The 16,534-nt window shown below is 52.0% G+C and overlaps 9 protein-coding genes across 9 annotated transcripts; 2 read left to right on the top strand and 7 right to left on the bottom strand.

The window, feature by feature from the left end:
* Window positions 1-77: 77 nt before the first annotated feature.
* SNOG_09651 (hypothetical protein) lies at window positions 78-271 on the bottom strand (the record flags this gene model as incomplete). Its single annotated transcript, XM_001799888.1, has 2 exons — window positions 78-135; window positions 228-271. The coding sequence occupies 2 exons, from the start codon at window positions 269-271 to the stop codon at window positions 78-80; spliced, it is 102 nt and encodes a 33-aa protein (XP_001799940.1).
* A 2,945-nt stretch (window positions 272-3,216) lies between these two features.
* SNOG_09650 (hypothetical protein) lies at window positions 3,217-3,857 on the bottom strand (the record flags this gene model as incomplete). Its single annotated transcript, XM_001799887.1, has 2 exons — window positions 3,217-3,733; window positions 3,754-3,857. The coding sequence occupies 2 exons, from the start codon at window positions 3,855-3,857 to the stop codon at window positions 3,217-3,219; spliced, it is 621 nt and encodes a 206-aa protein (XP_001799939.1).
* A 1,942-nt stretch (window positions 3,858-5,799) lies between these two features.
* Window positions 5,800-6,038, bottom strand: SNOG_09649 (hypothetical protein; the record flags this gene model as incomplete). The annotated part of the gene is made up of 3 exons (XM_001799886.1): window positions 5,800-5,927; window positions 5,950-5,980; window positions 6,012-6,038. The coding sequence occupies 3 exons, from the start codon at window positions 6,036-6,038 to the stop codon at window positions 5,800-5,802; spliced, it is 186 nt and encodes a 61-aa protein (XP_001799938.1).
* A 281-nt stretch (window positions 6,039-6,319) lies between these two features.
* On the bottom strand, window positions 6,320-8,012 carry SNOG_09648 (hypothetical protein; the record flags this gene model as incomplete). The annotated part of the gene is made up of 3 exons (XM_001799885.1): window positions 6,320-6,493; window positions 6,547-7,408; window positions 7,495-8,012. 3 exons carry the CDS (start codon window positions 8,010-8,012, stop codon window positions 6,320-6,322), a joined length of 1,554 nt encoding a protein of 517 aa, XP_001799937.1.
* A 490-nt stretch (window positions 8,013-8,502) lies between these two features.
* SNOG_09647 (hypothetical protein) lies at window positions 8,503-9,701 on the bottom strand (the record flags this gene model as incomplete). The annotated part of the gene is made up of 3 exons (XM_001799884.1): window positions 8,503-8,525; window positions 9,042-9,073; window positions 9,637-9,701. The coding sequence occupies 3 exons, from the start codon at window positions 9,699-9,701 to the stop codon at window positions 8,503-8,505; spliced, it is 120 nt and encodes a 39-aa protein (XP_001799936.1).
* A 300-nt stretch (window positions 9,702-10,001) lies between these two features.
* SNOG_09646 (hypothetical protein) lies at window positions 10,002-11,350 on the bottom strand (the record flags this gene model as incomplete). Its single annotated transcript, XM_001799883.1, has 4 exons — window positions 10,002-10,301; window positions 10,335-10,481; window positions 10,538-11,166; window positions 11,290-11,350. 4 exons carry the CDS (start codon window positions 11,348-11,350, stop codon window positions 10,002-10,004), a joined length of 1,137 nt encoding a protein of 378 aa, XP_001799935.1.
* Window positions 11,351-11,607: 257 nt separating this feature from the next.
* On the top strand, window positions 11,608-13,156 carry SNOG_09645 (hypothetical protein; the record flags this gene model as incomplete). The annotated part of the gene is made up of 2 exons (XM_001799882.1): window positions 11,608-11,858; window positions 11,905-13,156. 2 exons carry the CDS (start codon window positions 11,608-11,610, stop codon window positions 13,154-13,156), a joined length of 1,503 nt encoding a protein of 500 aa, XP_001799934.1.
* A 55-nt stretch (window positions 13,157-13,211) lies between these two features.
* SNOG_09644 (hypothetical protein) lies at window positions 13,212-14,413 on the bottom strand. Its single transcript, XM_001799881.1, has 3 exons — window positions 14,208-14,413; window positions 13,708-14,132; window positions 13,212-13,658 (listed from the first exon to the last, which is right to left on the bottom strand). The coding sequence occupies exons 1-3, from the start codon at window positions 14,377-14,379 to the stop codon at window positions 13,326-13,328; spliced, it is 930 nt and encodes a 309-aa protein (XP_001799933.1). The 5' UTR covers window positions 14,380-14,413; the 3' UTR covers window positions 13,212-13,325.
* A 667-nt stretch (window positions 14,414-15,080) lies between these two features.
* On the top strand, window positions 15,081-16,476 carry SNOG_09643 (hypothetical protein; the record flags this gene model as incomplete). The annotated part of the gene is made up of 2 exons (XM_001799880.1): window positions 15,081-15,710; window positions 15,760-16,476. The coding sequence occupies 2 exons, from the start codon at window positions 15,081-15,083 to the stop codon at window positions 16,474-16,476; spliced, it is 1,347 nt and encodes a 448-aa protein (XP_001799932.1).
* Window positions 16,477-16,534: the final 58 nt, after the last annotated feature.

Here is a 16,534-nt window from a genome sequence, read left to right as displayed (position 1 = left end):
GTGATTGAAATGACGAGGACCTGAGTTCATCGCCACTCGGCAGGCTACGTTTTATGTTGCAAGAAAAGCGAGGGAGCTCACATGTGAAGACTCTCGAATCCATTTGTTCGCGGAGGTGGGCAGACGCCCATGTGTCTTTGTAACGTGTTATTTGAGGCCCGACATCTTCTTCAGCATAGTGTGAGACTGTGTAGTTTTTGGGACCAGCGACGCGCCGCTAGACATACATTGTGGGTTGCCAGGATTTGAGAAGGATGGAGAGAGAAGACATGATTCATCTTCTTTTGTTTTTGAATAAATTTGGCATATGATAAGACTCTGGGAGAGACGAGGACGAGCGACAGGAAGGATTCATATACACAGCAGTCCAGACCTATAGCGAAGGAACATGAGACTCTTCGTCGCGACTTTGTCACTCGCTTCCCATGTCCATGCCAGGGGTTTTCTTTGGAGAAAGTCGAGGAAACATCAAACTTTGTGCTGTATGATCTTGGGGCTGGTACTTCAGAGAAACATAGAGTGGTTCGATGCTTGTTTTCGAGAACGCGAGAACCATAATATCGATGTCGATTACCTCCTTTTTTTGGAGCCCAGGGAAGAAATATGCTGTAGAAAGGAGGGAAGGTTTAGGTACATTACGTATTCGGCCAAGGCCTCTCGCACCGGCGAAGACATGCCCGGTCTTTTTGGAATTCTGGAGTAGCAAAATTAGCATGCTGTTTTTTGAGAAGAGGAAAAGGGCACATGACGACGCGGAAAAGGATGTCCTTTGACACTAGAACACAAAGCATGGATCATGATTGCAAACCCCGGTGACTTTCGGAAGTGGCACAAAGAAGAGAATATTTGACAAGGATCGAGATAGAAGAGCATGTTATGTGAAGTGCTGCAAGACAGAATCTCGACACGTCGGACATGTGTACTAGACGCGCTTCACCAGTGGGTTGCATAATTCTCATATTTATCCTCTAAATGAGCTCTTCTTGTTCCTCAATGACTGCTTCTGAGTCGAATTGTAAATCCCCAAATTGGACGTCACGTCGTCGAGTTGCCTTGAGTGATCCACAATGAGCAGGCAGCCCCCGTGTCGTTACAAAATCAGAAATTTTCAATGTAGGTAACGTGGCTTTTATTACGAGGTCCGTATATAGAGTTTGACACCAACGCTATTGAAAGAATGCGCATGCACTCACTTCCCAGGCGTTTCCCGGTCGCTTCTGTGTGACATGAGAGACCGAAACTATAACGCACAATCTCGTTGAACATCTTCAAGGTGTTCTTCCGAAGCTAGATACCCGTTTTCCAAAATCTTGTTACGAAGTGTACTGCGCCAGGCATCAATGTTAAGCGGGTCAGGCACGGTGAGAAAATAGTGTGTATCACGGAGAATGCCCACGTTTCCTAGCGTCACTGTGCTGACATTAGCGAAAACTCAATGTCTTGGTGCTGGGATCGGCCTGTTGACCGATAACTGAATTCCAACATCATCTTGCTAAAATGCTGTCTTTTTTGTATGCGCTTGGTCTGCCTAAGGCGACTTTTTGCCACTCCGTAGGTGCCTCATTCCGAGACTTGGGAAGCTTCCTGCGAACCGTCACACAGCATCTGGTGCAGATGCATATCCGGCATAAAGTTTCGAACACGGCTGTGACAAGCAAGCTAGAAGGATTGCACACTAACCCAGCAAATACTATATGGATGCAACTGGACGATGAGCCAAGTTTGTACCTGGCCTTGAATCCTCAGGCCAAGGAGATTTGGACCCTTCAAGTAGCTCCCGTAGCTGGCTAACATCTTATCGCGAGTTTGCCCAGACACGCATCTCTGCTGAAAGACGCAGTCCCGGTGCATGCGAGCAGATCAGGTTGCTAGACACTACCCAGAGCCTTCCAGTCTCTTCAATAGTGTGGACTTGCGGTGCTTAGGGATGACGGAACTGAGAATTAAACGCACTTTTTTTTTTAGGAAGTCAGGACATATTGCTGCTGAGGCTTAATCCGTCGGAATTCCATAAGTCTACTCAGGGACGTCGTGTTGTAGTTTGGTTCACAAGGGTGCAAATCAAAAGGATGAAATCTGCACTCCACTCGTTGGAGAAGAATTCAACCGCTACACGCTGTTGTGCACCTTTCGCCAAAATTGACGGCTAATTGTTCCGGAAACCTTGCTCAGCGCAAGGCCTGTACCATGTTCTTTCCTCCTGAAAAAGCCACGAATCGATCCGAATAGTCTCACCGAGTTGTTCTGGACAAGCCTTGGCGCCATGGCTGTCTTCAAGCTTGCTAGGGGCATTTTTCAATCTACCCCAGCTTTGGGGGGCAAGCTCTCCGTTGTTGACGCTGTGTTGGATACTCATGTATAAGCCCTAGTGTACCATACCAACGAGCAATTCTACATCACATGGCGGTTGACTACAGCCGAAAGTATGGTGGTCGAATGCTCTAGACAGAAGTCTCGGCCTGACCCGAAGCACGGTTCTGTCAACGTGGCTTTCAAACTTACAGATGGCGTGCTCTGGAATGGAAGAAAGGCTAAAGCAGGGTTCCTGTACTGCAGAGCATGCTCCTGTCAAGACTCCCTACGACAAGCTGCAAAAGCGGCAAAATTACTTGTACATACCCAGCCGAATGTTCCGGATGCTGGCAGAGTACATCGCTTCTGGCCGAAAGCTTGTGCCACTGCTACAGATAGATTGGGCTTGTGACCACCTTCAATGAAAGTCAATGACCATGTAGCAATCCTCAGGGGGACGGTTTTGTCTCATTTTGAAATGCTCGTGAGCAATTAGTCCTTCACAGGGTCCAGCGTATTTGCAAGGTATCACGTTTGGCGAGGCGATCAAGATGTGGAAGACTCATGATGAGCCTAGAATCCTGTTCCACGTGCATATGGATTCATTGGGATGGGAAGACATCATGATGCTAAAACAAAAGGGTTCTTCATGGCAAATCTTGCGCTTCACATCAAAATAGGTCAAGTCGTGAGGGTGATGGAGAAAGCAAGATTTTGATTGATTTCTCAGTAAAGGGGCTATGATATAATACAAAGAACAGTGTGTGTCAAAGAATTGGACCAAAACGGTTCTAGAGACATGAAGAAAAGAGAGCGATGTTAGGCTACATCCAGTGCTTGTCCTTGACTGACTCTCGGAGCCAGTCATTTATGCGCCGCAGGCTATCGAGCCGCTTTAAGAGCCCGGAGACGGTGTACTTGGAGTTACCGCCGGGCGTTGCCCCAGCCCTCAGTGGAAAGGGTCTGGTAGTTGTGGGTACCGAGCTTCATGCCGAGCTTGGCCCAGGCGTCGAAGTGGCACTTGGTGGTGACGGTGCCGCTGCCGGGGCGCTTTGTCCGACGGTTGCTGATGTACTGGGGGAAGGTGGAGGTACCCTGGATGGAAGGCTGGTTGGTCTGGGTGTGCTTCCAGATGTCGTAGACGGAGCCGTCGCAGGTGACCGTGCCCATCTTCTGACCCTGAGCAGAGCCAGCGCCGTTGCTGGTGTACTCCTGAATGTAGTACTCAACGAGAGGGTAGGTGGTCCATCCGTAGATGGAGACGAGGACCGTGCCGGCAGTGGCGGAAGTAGAACCGCTGAAGTTGATCTTGCGGTCCCTTCCGGTCTTCCATCCCTTTCCGACAACGAAGTCACCAGCGTTGGAGAACTGGACAGAGTAGCCGTTGTTGGTGGGCTGGAAGTTGACGTTGCCGCTGGTCTTGTAGTTCTGGGTTGTAGTCCTGGCGACGAACAATGTTGCTGGGCGGTCAGCTCGAAATCAGGAGCATCAGCGACAGCAGTCGGGGCTGCAAAGCTGCCGACAGCGGCGGAAAGGGCAAGTACGATGGAGGTGAAGGCAACCATTTTGAAAGTTGTTGAAAGTGAAGATCTCGGATCTAGAGAAGTGAAGGTGTGATTGGTAGAGGTGTAGAGAACGGAATGCTTGAGAAGCTTGGTGTCCTGTTAAGAGTGACAAGACGATGGTTTATATACGCCAAGTGCTTGTCCTACTGCTTTGAGGGCCGTGGCGTGCAAATCGGCCCTTGGCCTGATGCTTGTGTTTCGAAACCCAGGCATATGGGTGGGTCATTGGTGGGAACCCATCAATCTGCCGATGAATAGATGAGATCTGGGCCTATACCAGGGATGGGATATACTGACGGCAACACAGGCAGAACTAATCTATGGAATTGTGGATTTACATACGCCTAGCGATATGAATTGCGGAGCGTAGTCTAAAATACCGAGCTGGTTGCCGTTAGTGCAGTTTCAAAAGCTTCCGCGGTTGTACTCAGCCGCTCAGGTCGTCGCTATCGACAACAATAATGTCGCTGTTTTGAGCATGGAAGACGTTCGAACATAGATTGCGATTCGTAGACATACGAGTAATGTTGAAACACGGGTCACCAAAATTGATAGTCCCGAGATCGCCTTGCAAATCTGGCGGAATCATCCTGTCTCCATCTCGCGGTTGCAGGCTGCCGATCCCCAGACAATAACCGGATTCCTTGATGAATTGATGATCGATGTGGCCAGGAAAAACAAGTGTCTCTGTACCACCAATGACCAGACTTGGCGTTGCTTGTCAATGCGCGGCAAAGCTTGGACTTCACGATCCACGAGTCGACACGTTCGAGACCGATTCTGGCTAGTGAAACGGCGATCGCCTAAATATCGGCTTGGAATTCTGGACTGCGCCCCTAGTTGTCGAAACATCCTCAGCCAGCCTTGGACTCTTTCAGGCAGCATGATCCGATCCCCCGCCCCGCATACGTGCCTACCGTTGACCTGAGTCTCACATGACGTCCGACCATTATGCACCGGCAAATGTACCTGTCATGCAGCTACGGGCACTGCCTGCGACCATTTTGAGTTCTTACTGCCTGTACCCCAAGATTTACGCTGCACCCCGGACCTCCTTTCACACATGCGTGACATCAATTCGAAGTCGTAAGCATCGGAAGATTATGGCAACCGCAAAAGGACCGCCCCTTGTTGCCCGTCCATCCGAACCCGCCGGCTGCTGTCATTTAGCATGTTCGGTGCGATGATTAGATTGATGAGGGTGTGCTTGCTGCTGCATGTTTCAACGATTCGAGACTGAGTGGAGCTGCCATGCGTGACGTAAACAATCAATTCGAGAACATTGTTTCGGTCAGCTACAGTCGCTGAAGTAATCAATTGGAGATATTAGCGCGCCTGTCTATCGTCGAATGCCATGTCACACTCGTGAAACCCGGCGAAGAAGAACCAAGTGAAAATTTTGCTACTCAAATCAAGTGCAATAACAACAAGACATGGGCACCTGCGGTATCACCACCTAGAAAGTCGACAGATTGACAACCTCAAAGTCATGCAATAATCATCATCAAGGGGCATATCCACAGCTGGCGCACTTACCTACGTCTTCCAGCAATCTATATAGCTCTTGAGCGGACGCTGCATGCGAAATGCGAGGAAGGGGGGGCGTGCATGTGTCGCGTTCCTCCCAGTTGCGAACGATCTCCTTCCCCGACAGTAATCACGGCGACCACACGAAGTACTACGACAATGCGGACAAGTCCAGTCGTGTGACAATACAGTCATCGGACTCCTTCGCAAGATCAACAGATCCAGCTTCGTTGCGACACGCCGAATCGTGGAGCGCGAGATCTACGATAAGACCAACATAGCACACCAGCCCGTCGAGACTTCCATTGCCGCCATCGACGAGCAATACAAAATGTCCTCTACATGTGTCCAGCAGCAACCTTCACAACAGCCTTCCTCGTTTTGACAGTACAACGGGGCCTTTGGCAGCTATGTTTCAGCTCCTGGCAAGGACTGCAGCCATACACGCAAAGATGCCCTGCAAAACGTCGTGGGACCCGTCCATGCGAGGTGTGAAGAGTAGACCTTCGCCCGTTAGATGTCTTGATGAAGTGTTGGGTGAAGCTGGGAAGCAAAGTGTACATACAGTACGGGTAGACCTGGTATGGGTCGGGATCCTGCCGGGGAACGGTGCTCGCGGAATCATACAAACTTGTGAGTCCGGATACGAGACATGGTGGAAGAGTTTTGCATACATGGCATCGCTCGACGCCTTATCTCACAGATTCTTTGACTTCAGTGCGCGGAGCGAAGTAGACCAGCCTTCAACGCGTACCAAAGAAACATGTTCACTATATGCAATGTAAAGATCTTGACATCGCGTAATTCCCCTTTACGCAGCTAGTACTGCGTATGTCCCCGATAAAAACCCCAAACGCCATCTATGCTCATGATATGCTATATGCTATGCTCCGATGCAACCCTCAGATAATCATCTCATCATATTTCCCTGCGATCTACTTCCTCGGCTCAAGCAACAACTTGCCAGCCGGGCCCGTCTTCTCCACAAACCCATCTTCCCTTGAGAAAATCCGCTCACCACGCAGCCATGTCTCCCTAACCACGCCCTTGAGCGTCTTATTCTGATACGGCGAGACCTTGTTGCGGAACAGCATAGTCGAAGGTTCAACCTGTCAATAATTAGCACCTCATATTCATACACATAGTACGAATGTCAGCATACCAAAAACTCCGCCGCGTCGTCAAAAACCACAATGTCCGCATCAAACCCAACACCCAAGTCGCCCTTGCTCTTCTCCAAGCCGACCTGCTTCGCAGTGTTTTTGCAGCACCAGCGCACGATTTCTTCAACGCTGAAGTCAGGATTGCGCTTCGTGCCTTCAGTCCAGAGAATGGGTAGACCCAGGCCAACACTCGAGATACCGCCCCAAGCACTAAAGAAGTCACCTTTTTCTTCTGGACCCTCCATCTCGCCATCCGAGCTCTCGCACGAGTCGCAATCCGTCCCATGTCCCTCTGTGCGCGTTGATTCCTTCTTCGGCGCAAGATGCGGCGGCAGGAGTTTGATTTCAGGCGTGCAGGGGGAGTGATCGGATACAACGGTTTGGATTACGCCGTCGGCTTGGTCTTGCAGGAGTTCGTCCCAGAGGCCGTCTTGGTTCGATTGAGAGCGGATGGGGGGGCAGCACTTGTGGCGGGTGTCACCTTCTTGGATGCCCTCGGCGGCGAGGGCGAGGTAGTGGAAGCATGTTTCGGCGGTGATTTTGATTCCTTTGGCGCGAGCGGCGCGGAGCATGGGGATGGCTTCGATGGCTGAGAGATGCACAATGTGGAGTTGCAGGTCGGGGGCAAGATGGGCTAGGGAAAGAATTTCGGCTACAGCGCAGGTCTCAAAGGAGGGCGGACGTGAGAGCAGGAATGTGTCGTAAGAAGTCAGAGGGCCTTTGGGAGCCATGGGAGGGTTAGAGCGCTGAATGTCGTCGCCGACGGAATCGCTGATGGGTGGAATCATCTCGGCGTGGAACATGAGCGTGGTGGTTGAGTCCTTGAGCTCGGTAAGGGCCTTTTCAATGTCTATTGACGAAATGCAGGGGAACTCTTCAACCTATTTGTATATTAGTCACGTGCCCGGATGAGGTTGTGAAAGGTTATACTGACTCCACTGTCGCACAAGAAGCCCTTAAAGCCCCGGATGCCTTCTTTGACGAGTGCCTTGAGCTCGCCAGCATTGCCTGGAATTACACCGCCATAGAAGCCAACGTCGACCCAGCATTTGCCTTGTGCAGCATCGATCTTGATGTGAAGGTTCTCGACGGTGGTAGTGGGAGGAATAGCGTTCAGTGGCATATCAATGACAGTAGTCACACCACCAAAGGCAGCCGCCCTGGTACCAGTCCAGAAGCCTTCCCATTCTGTTCGGCCTGGCTCATTGAGATGGACATGGGCATCGACCAGTCCGGGAAGCAGGATATGAGGCGAGTAGTCGGTGTAAGATGTGCCGTCGGGGAAGTCTGCCGCAGGTAGGACCGAGTGGAAGATCGAGGTGATCTTGCCAGTAGTGTTTGATACAACGATTGTGGCCTCAGTAAGCTTGCCAGCCACTACTGCTCTTGATGAGGCAAGAACTGTGAGAGGATGTAATGGCTGGCTATGAGGCATTGGTGGAGGGGTAGTTGCGTGTGGAGCCATGTTGACAGACTGTACTGAATTCGAGATAAGAGTCGGCTCGAGAGAAGAAATAACGTGGAGGATGTTGCTAGTTCCGGTTCAACGGTCGTGAGCTATATACAGACGCCCGGTCTCGGCAACGCGGGGAAGGTGGTGCGGGCGTGTGGGCGTACTCGGGTGAGACAGAGATAAGACTAGATAAGATGGGTATGGTGTTGCGTCTTGCGAGATGTCAAAGAAAGCAGGCGAGTGAGTACAACTGAAGACACCGCTATGCTTCTGAGAAGAATGTGCTTCTGTGCAACAAAGAAATGCTGTCCCCGGCTTAGAGTGACGCCTAAATCTGGGGTACAGCAGATTCTTATCTACACAGTGATAGCTCACTGACACCACCCCGGGCTGGCCAAAAGTAGCATCAGGGGCCGGTAGTACATCGGGTAGCAGAGCGCTATATCCATTACTCGATAGGATCTGGTAGTGCGAGCCATTATGTGAGGTTATCGAGACCGCCTTAGCCTTGTGTCTCGACCCTGGCTGCCGTTGGTTAGCTTGAAGATCAATGGAACGGCCCTTAAATTGCAGCTTTCGCAACACTCCATCACGGAAAGTTTCCTAATATGGGTGATGAGTCAACTCGAGATGATTGCATGAGAGACGCTCTATCCGAACTTAACGCGGGCAATACTTGGGAGGGACACTTCGTATCCAGTGCGCGCCGACGGTAGGCGTTGAGTGTATGGGACCGTGCTTCATGCACTGATAAGCGTGGTGGCTTTGTTCATATCGCCAGACCCTGATCGATCCACGCGGACTAGCGCAGGTTCAACGGCTGGAGCGTCATGCCCCAGTTTAAAGTCTATCGACCGCCCCGGAATCTTGAAATTCCCAAGAATATAACTCTTTGTTCGACATAACAGTCTTGCGATGTACTTGTGCTGAATATGGAGGCATCTTCCTCGCTTCGTTACGGGTGATATCGGCCAATGTCGCACGACCGGAGAGCCGCCGACGACGCCGCCGGGGAGGCTAAGGAACTGTCATCCAGCGTACCTCTCAACACGCCTACTCGAGAGCTTGAGTTGCTATCGAGTAAGAAAAACTGAAGGTCTGCTAGCTTCCTTTACCAGTCCTTATCACTTTCGGAGATGGCCGGAAAAGCCAGATCGTTCCTCAGGCACCGAGCCGTTACTGTGATCACTCTACCGCCGTTACCGCAACCTGTAGGAAGGTAGCGTGTGTCCGCCCTGTTGTGACTTCATGTTGGTTTACATCATCAACACTGCCGCATGGTAACGGATTTGAAGAGCTATCCTCAGAACACGATTCGGACCTCGCCGCCAGCCACTGGTTGACAGAAGACTTGTGGGCGTCAGTGGCGGACTAAGAGTGTACCGTCGAGCAGGGCCTGCTTTTGATCAAGTAATGGAAACGCAGAGTAGCGTGCCAGGAGTGCGACAACCGGAGCACGATACCTACATCCAGCGGATCGTCGCACGCACTGCCAGCTCGTTCTGGAGCTCAAAATCTTGCCGATGGACGTGCACACAGGCCGGATGCGTTGAAACACTTGCGTAGCGCCTAAGATGCTCCGGGACAAGGTGTCGCTCCGTCAAGAGGTTTCTGTTACGTTGTACTGAAGACTTACGCAACTTTTTCTAGCATGGTGCTCGCCCTACGCTTAGCGATGGCTTTGGGCTCTCTCAGAGGCATGTGTCAGGAATGCACGCATTTGCGGGACGCTCAGTATTAAATCTTGCACTACAAATTCAGCCTCAAAGCAATTCGAACATTTATGTTGAGGGATCTGCATCTCCGTGAACGGTATTGAGGAGAAGTAAAGGCGGTTAACGAGGACATCATTGCCCACCGCGTGGACACACCCCTCGCCTTGCCAGAGACTCAAAGTATGATACTGAGCCATATATTAACAACCGCGGTAAGTACTTTAGACTCGTTGCCAGTAGGAGCAATGTAGACGTAGAATGGTTTCTCGTCACGCATATCGCCACATTAGAAGTACTTGTTCAACGTCGATTGCTTTTTGCCAGACAAGGTCTTTCCTGATACCGTCTTTCCGGGTAAGGATTCTGCCTTTGCGGCTTTCGCTGCGGCCATCATCTTGAAGCTGGTGTATAGGCTCGCTTGCAGACCATATTCTGAAGCTGTCTGTTTGTAGAGGTCTAAGTAAGTGAATGCATCAGACTTGTAATATATCGATCGTCCAGAGTTCACTAGGCCCATTGTCTCGAGCTCTAAAAGGACTCGAAGGACATCGTCCTGATCTCTGAAGTCCTTTGGTTCTATCAGCATCTATATCATTGGGTTCGCAGACAGTTTCCGTACCCTGGTATATATGCAAATAAGTCGGTCGCCAGGTTTGCCTTCGTCCGGAGCAACTTTCGCCGTCGGACCAAGGCGATTGTTGATGACACCTTCGACGACCTTCTTCCATACCTGATTGACTTCCTCCAGTTTGGGAAAGAGCATCCACTATCCCAATCGTCAGTATTGCGCAATCAGGCTCCATAATGTTCGGTGTTGCTTACCTTTCCAGACAGGACACCACACTCCACGGCCAGATCAGTGATACGCTGCTGCAGGTCTTTGCTTTCTTGGTTAAGTGATCTGGTGATTGCAGCCTTCGGTCCATGCAAGTTGTGGGATTGTATTTGCTGGCGAGCCTGAAGCGATTCCCCGAGTAGCTGAGTCCCAAGGCTCCTGAAGTCATCGGCACGATGGGAAATGACTTTGTTCTTGTCGCGGACATCGAAGTGAGGGTTATGAGCCCATATCCAAGCGCAGGTGTTGATGGAAGTTGTCAGAGGAGGAAGACGCCGGACGAAGTCTTCTGCAGACTCCCCCAGTTGCCATGCATCAGGAGAGCCTTGACCAGGATTGAATAGAACTGCCTCTGGTGGGGGTTCACGCTTCCGCTTCCCAAGTCTGGCTAGTCTGGCCTCTTCCATCGCTCTGCGGTCGATGGGAAAGGCGGAAGAAGACAATGTAGCGTTGGCAGTCGAAAACTCAGAAAACTCAGTCATTTTCACGCTGTATTGGGATTGAGCTTTGTATGGCGCCAGTGCCACGTTCAGATCCGACTTCTGTGCTGACCAGAAATATTTGGGATTGAAGCGTTCACAATGTGAGTGCAGGCGATCTTGCTCGTCATCATCGCCTGAGCATGTCAGTGATTTAGAACATGGCATGAATCCAGGCTTGGAGAGTTTTCGGAGGCAGCGAGTATGAGTAGGTCTCAGCAACTGCCTAGCTTGGAAGCTTGGAAATGCTCAGTACACACCGTAGAAGCTTGATTCATCCGATATCCAGCCTTCACCAGATAGCAGCTCCGCCTCTACCATCGTCCAGGTTGTAATGCTTCTGCGAGGTCAAACCCTGTTGGGTATACGGTGGTGAAGGAAAGGTACTCGTGGATAACGTCAAGACAGCAAACTACACGGGGAAGGAGCATCCGATTGCTGACTGCTGATTGGCTGATCTGCCAATTTACGCGGCCGCGAGATCACGCTAACTAGCACGCGACGCGTTTCCCAGCATCGATGTCTCCAACACCGTCAGACCAATGCAGGACCCCACAGAAACAGAGAATAAACCAGACATGCCACACTCCGTAACGCCAGAAGCTACGTCTGCAGATGAGTCCTCGAGGACTGCATCCCAGGTCGACAATGTCAAATCTGAGCCAGAAATCCAGGATGTCTCCATGGACGATGCACCCAGTCCGGCCGCAACAGAGAAGCCCAAGGTCAATCTAGAAGAGTTGTTTGACGACGAGGATTCGGATGAAGAGTTTCCTTCTAGTGCACCTGCAGTAAAGTTAGAAGAAGAATTGTCACAGCCCGCACCACTGTATGTACAAGCAACACCACCAAGACCAGCAGCTAACAATACACAGCAAGATCTCGTCGAAATCCTCCTTCTCCGACCCAGAAGTGATGCGTGCCTTCTACCAGCGGCTCTTCCCCTTTCGTCCACTCTTCCAATGGCTTAACGGCTCCCCCATACCCACGCCCTCCTTCGCCCACCGCGAATTCGCCTTTACCCTCCCCAACGACTCCTATATCCGTTACCAATCCTTTCCCACCGCCGACCTGCTACGGAAACAATGCATACAACTGCTCCCTTCGCGTTTCGAAATCGGCCCGCAGTACAGCACAAACCCCCGCGATCGCAAAACAGTACGGAAAGCCAGTGCCTTCCGCCCCATTATGAAAGAGCTGGTATTCGATATCGATATGACAGATTACGACGACATCCGAACATGCTGCGGGGGGACGAGCATTTGCCACAAATGCTGGGGCTTCATCACCATGGCCGTCAAAGTCATCGACGTCGCACTACGCGAGGACTTTGGCTACAAGCACATTCTCTGGGTATACTCGGGTCGCCGCGGAGCCCACGCCTGGGTCTGCGACAAGCGCGCCCGCGAACTCGACGACCAGAGCAGAAAGAGCATCGCGGGTTACTTGGAACTGCTCAAAGGCGGCGACAACTCCGGCAAAAAAGTAAACTTGCGTCGCCCGCTGCATCCCCATATCGAGCGCAGTCTCGCCATCCTAAAAGAACACTTCCAGGCCGCCATCCTCGCAGACCAAGATCCCTGGGCTACTGATGAGAAAGCTGCACACTTGCTCAATCTCCTGCCTGATACCCAGCTCCGCGCCGCGCTGCAGAAGAAATGGGACTCGTCGCCTCAGCGTCCGAGTGCGAGCAAATGGGCAGACATCGACGCGCTAGCAAAGTCGGGCGCGTTGTCAAAATCGCCCAGGGAGTTGCAGGAAGCGAAACAAGATATCGTGCTTGAATACACGTATCCCCGCCTCGACGCCAATGTCTCGAAGAAACTCAACCATTTGCTCAAGTCGCCGTTTGTCGTTCATCCGGGCACGGGGCGGGTGTGCGTGCCCATCGACACGAGGAGAGTCGAGGAGTTTGATCCGCTGAGTGTACCGACCGTCACGCAGCTGTTGACGGAGATTGATGAGTGGGAGGGCGAAGAGGGGGAGAAGAAGATGCAGGATTGGGAGAAGACGAGTTTGAAGCCGTATGTAGACTACTTCAGGCGGTTTGTGAGCGGGCTCATGGAGGAGGAGAAGCCGGGGGTGAAGAGGGAGAGAGAAGAAGGAGCGGATGCTATGGAATTTTAACCGCGATGTGACCATGAAAGAAAGGGCATTTGGCGTTACACGGGTCATTGCATCTGATCTACGACTGCATGAATTCATAAGCCTTGTTATTCGAACATGAGTGGAAAGCCACCAATCCGCTTCATCGCTTTTACGAATGCTAATTGTACATTTCTGCCGCCCTGCCCCACTACGCCTTCGCCCTCTTCTCCTTGTCGCTCTGAGTCTGCGTGACGTTGAGTCCCAAACCATTCGAGTCCAGGTACACCTTGTTGGCCGAGTTCTGTAGAATCTGCGCAATATTCCTGGCATTCTCAAACTCCCTGAGGTCGACGTACGAGCGGCTCTTCTTGATGGCGTCACCAATGAGTTCGGCGGAACGAGCCTCACCCTGGGCGCGGACAACGGTGGCTTGCTTCTCCTGGCGTGCTTTGTCAACAACGAAGGCGGCACGTTGTGCCTCTTGCTGGGCGACTTGCTTGGCTTCGACTGCGGCGGTAAATTCGGGGGAGAAGGCGAGGTGCTGGGTGGTGTTAGTGGAGGCAATTAAGGGACAAAGGGAAGGTACTCACAGTAAGAGAAACGTCATCAAGCATGATGTTGAACCTCGCCGCTCTCCTCACAAGGTTGTCCCTCACCAGTCTCGAGACATTCTCACGCTGAGTAATTAACTGACTAGCATTGAACTGCGCGACAACGCTCTTGAGGACCTCGTTGACAATAGACGGCAGCACCCTCTCGTCGTAGTCTGTTCCCAGCGTCCTGTAGATTTGTGGGAGGGCATCAACCCGCGGCCTTGACAGCACACGGCATGTGATGTTGACCATTTGCAAGTCCTTGGTACCAGTGAGGGAAGCGACGTTTCGTGGTTTGGCGCGGACATCGTATGTAATCGGAGTCTCGAACCATGGAATTCGGAAATGGGTTCCTTCGCTGTAGATTTCCTTTTGCACGCCGCCAATTCTGGTGTACTTGATTGCGCGGTGACCACCATCAACTGTCATATGTCAGCATTGCCCGATTGCCACAGCACCCCTCCAGCTCGTAGCTGCGCAGATAGAGATGTACGCACCGTTGAAAAGCGCATTGTTGGCTGCCCAAATTCCTCCACCGACGAGCACCAGTCCTCCAAGTCCACCAAAGAGACCTTTTGGCGGGCCTCCGCCTCCACCCATCCGCGCAGTCCGTCGAGTGAGTTCGCCCTGGAGCCGTGCCCACGCTTCCTTGGGATCCGGAGCAGCCATTATGGTGGTATGTTGTGGGGAGTTGACGCGGTGTTTGTAAGACGTGAAGGCGGCGACAGTCGACGATGGCGGAGGGCTAGAGTCGGTGATGCGCTGAAAATGATGCTAACGAATCACGACTCCCGGTATGCCAGTAGCGCGAGTGCCAAGCCATTACGAGCATTCCCTTGTTGCTTCCTGTTCGGTCAAACCACGGGTAGATATTCTCGAGGAGGTCGCCGTGGCTTCTGTGGATTGTTCCGACATGCTCCAAAGTATGTCCTGATGAGTTTCAGATGTGCTTGGTGACTGTTATCAGACAGTGGCTGCAGATAGCTGCATCATCTCGGTGCACGGTCCGGCCAATCAACCTCCTGCACAAGTGAGCTCTTAGCAACAGCTGTCCACAAGCTCGACAATTCCCGATACATCTCATAAGTGCCCATATGGTGGCATCTTCTTTTCTTACATAGCCGCCGTTCAGAGATACCCCGTTCTTTCACTTTCTTCCATTTGCACCTGATTGCGACTGTCTTGTGCCTTGTGCGACGCTGATACACTTGTCGCAAGGAGCTTGAGGTACGTCAATTGCATTGTGCCGACATTTGCTGGAATGAAAGGCTGATATCCATAGAAAGACATCGCAAGCTATACCGCCAAACGTTCCCGTGGTAGATTAATTCGAACCCGCCCCATCTCCGCAATTGCGCCCCGCCCGCACCATGTACATGTCCACGCGATCGCTGCGCACCGTCGCATGGTCGTCGCTTGCCTTTTCTGCTACCTCCTATGTCATAGACAACCTGAGTTTTGGCCAGACAGAAGGCCAATACATCTCTCCCGACCTACGGACCATCCCTCACTGGGTGATCCAAGGCAACGAGGACTACATTCCCCAGATTTTGTCTGACAGGATTATCCTCACACCACCATATCCCGGAAACAAGCGCGGTTCGTTATGGAGTCAAGATCCGCTACATCACCATGGCGATTGGACCGCCGAGTTGGACTTCAGGGCCACGGGCATGGAGCGGGGAGCTGGCAATCTGCAGTTCTGGTATGTCAGGGATTCGCAGGCACGCGAGACACCGAACAGCCTGTATACTGCGCCAAAATTTGACGGACTGGTCCTGGTGATCGACCAGTATGAAGGACACGGTGGCTCCGTGCGAGGTTTCTTGAACGATGGCTCGATTGACATCAAGTCGCACCCAGACCCGGACACGCTCGCCTTTGGGAAGTGCGATCATGCTTACAGGAACCGTGGTTCTCTGAGTTCAATTAAGCTGCACCATGCAGAAACCTTCCTCGAGGTGTCGATTGACGGAGAGTCGTGCTTCAAGACGGACAAGGTAAGCTACACGTGCCCCACGCTACACATTATATACTAACAAACCACAGATTAACCTCCCAGACGGCTACTACTTCGGTGTCAGCGCCTCCTCCGCCGAAAACCCCGACTCCTTCGAAATCCACAAGTTCATCGTCTCGACGATCGACGCCAAAAAGCCCGAGGACCCCAACAAGAACTACGCAAAGCCCGCCTGGCACCAGGAACAAGCCAACATGGCCTCGCAGCAGGGCCACTCGCAACAAACCCACAAGCAAGGCGGTGCCGACCACTCTAACGTGCCCCAAATGCTCGAGGACGTCCTGGCCAGCAGCATCCGCAGTCAGGCCGACCAGTTCGCAGACCTGCACAACAGGATCCAAATCATCAACAACCGCGTCGCCGAGATCCACGAAATGGTCGAGCACATGACTCGCACTAACAACGAGCAATACAACAACCTGATGAACCGCGTTGTGCCCATCGATGACCGCAGCGCTGCGACAATCCGCAATGTCGAGAAGGTCGAGCGCACGACCATGGAGATTCTGCGCGATCTCGAGAGCAAGGACTTCAAGGACATGATGCTGCAGATTCACCGCGCGCTGGAAAACACGCATGATGGGCTTAGCAGGAGTCTGCCAGAGGCCATGGGCGTTGTGGTGGGCAAGCATGGACCCAGCCTAACGAGCTTCTTGTTCGTGGCGGTTGCGGTGCAGATCATGGTTACGGGCGCGTATCTCGTATACAAGAAGAGGAGGAATGGGCAGCCGAAGAAGTACTTGTAAACGTGGAGTTGTTGATACAGCATATGTTGGATTGTTTTTGGAGCATTTCATGGCGTTG

The sequence above is a fragment of the Parastagonospora nodorum genome (assembly GCF_000146915.1).
Source record: "Parastagonospora nodorum SN15 chromosome Unknown scaffold_15, whole genome shotgun sequence".
Taxonomy (NCBI): Eukaryota; Fungi; Ascomycota; class Dothideomycetes; order Pleosporales; family Phaeosphaeriaceae; genus Parastagonospora; species Parastagonospora nodorum.
The sequence above is the reverse complement of the archived record's forward strand: the minus strand, read 5'-3'. Positions and strand labels throughout refer to the sequence as shown.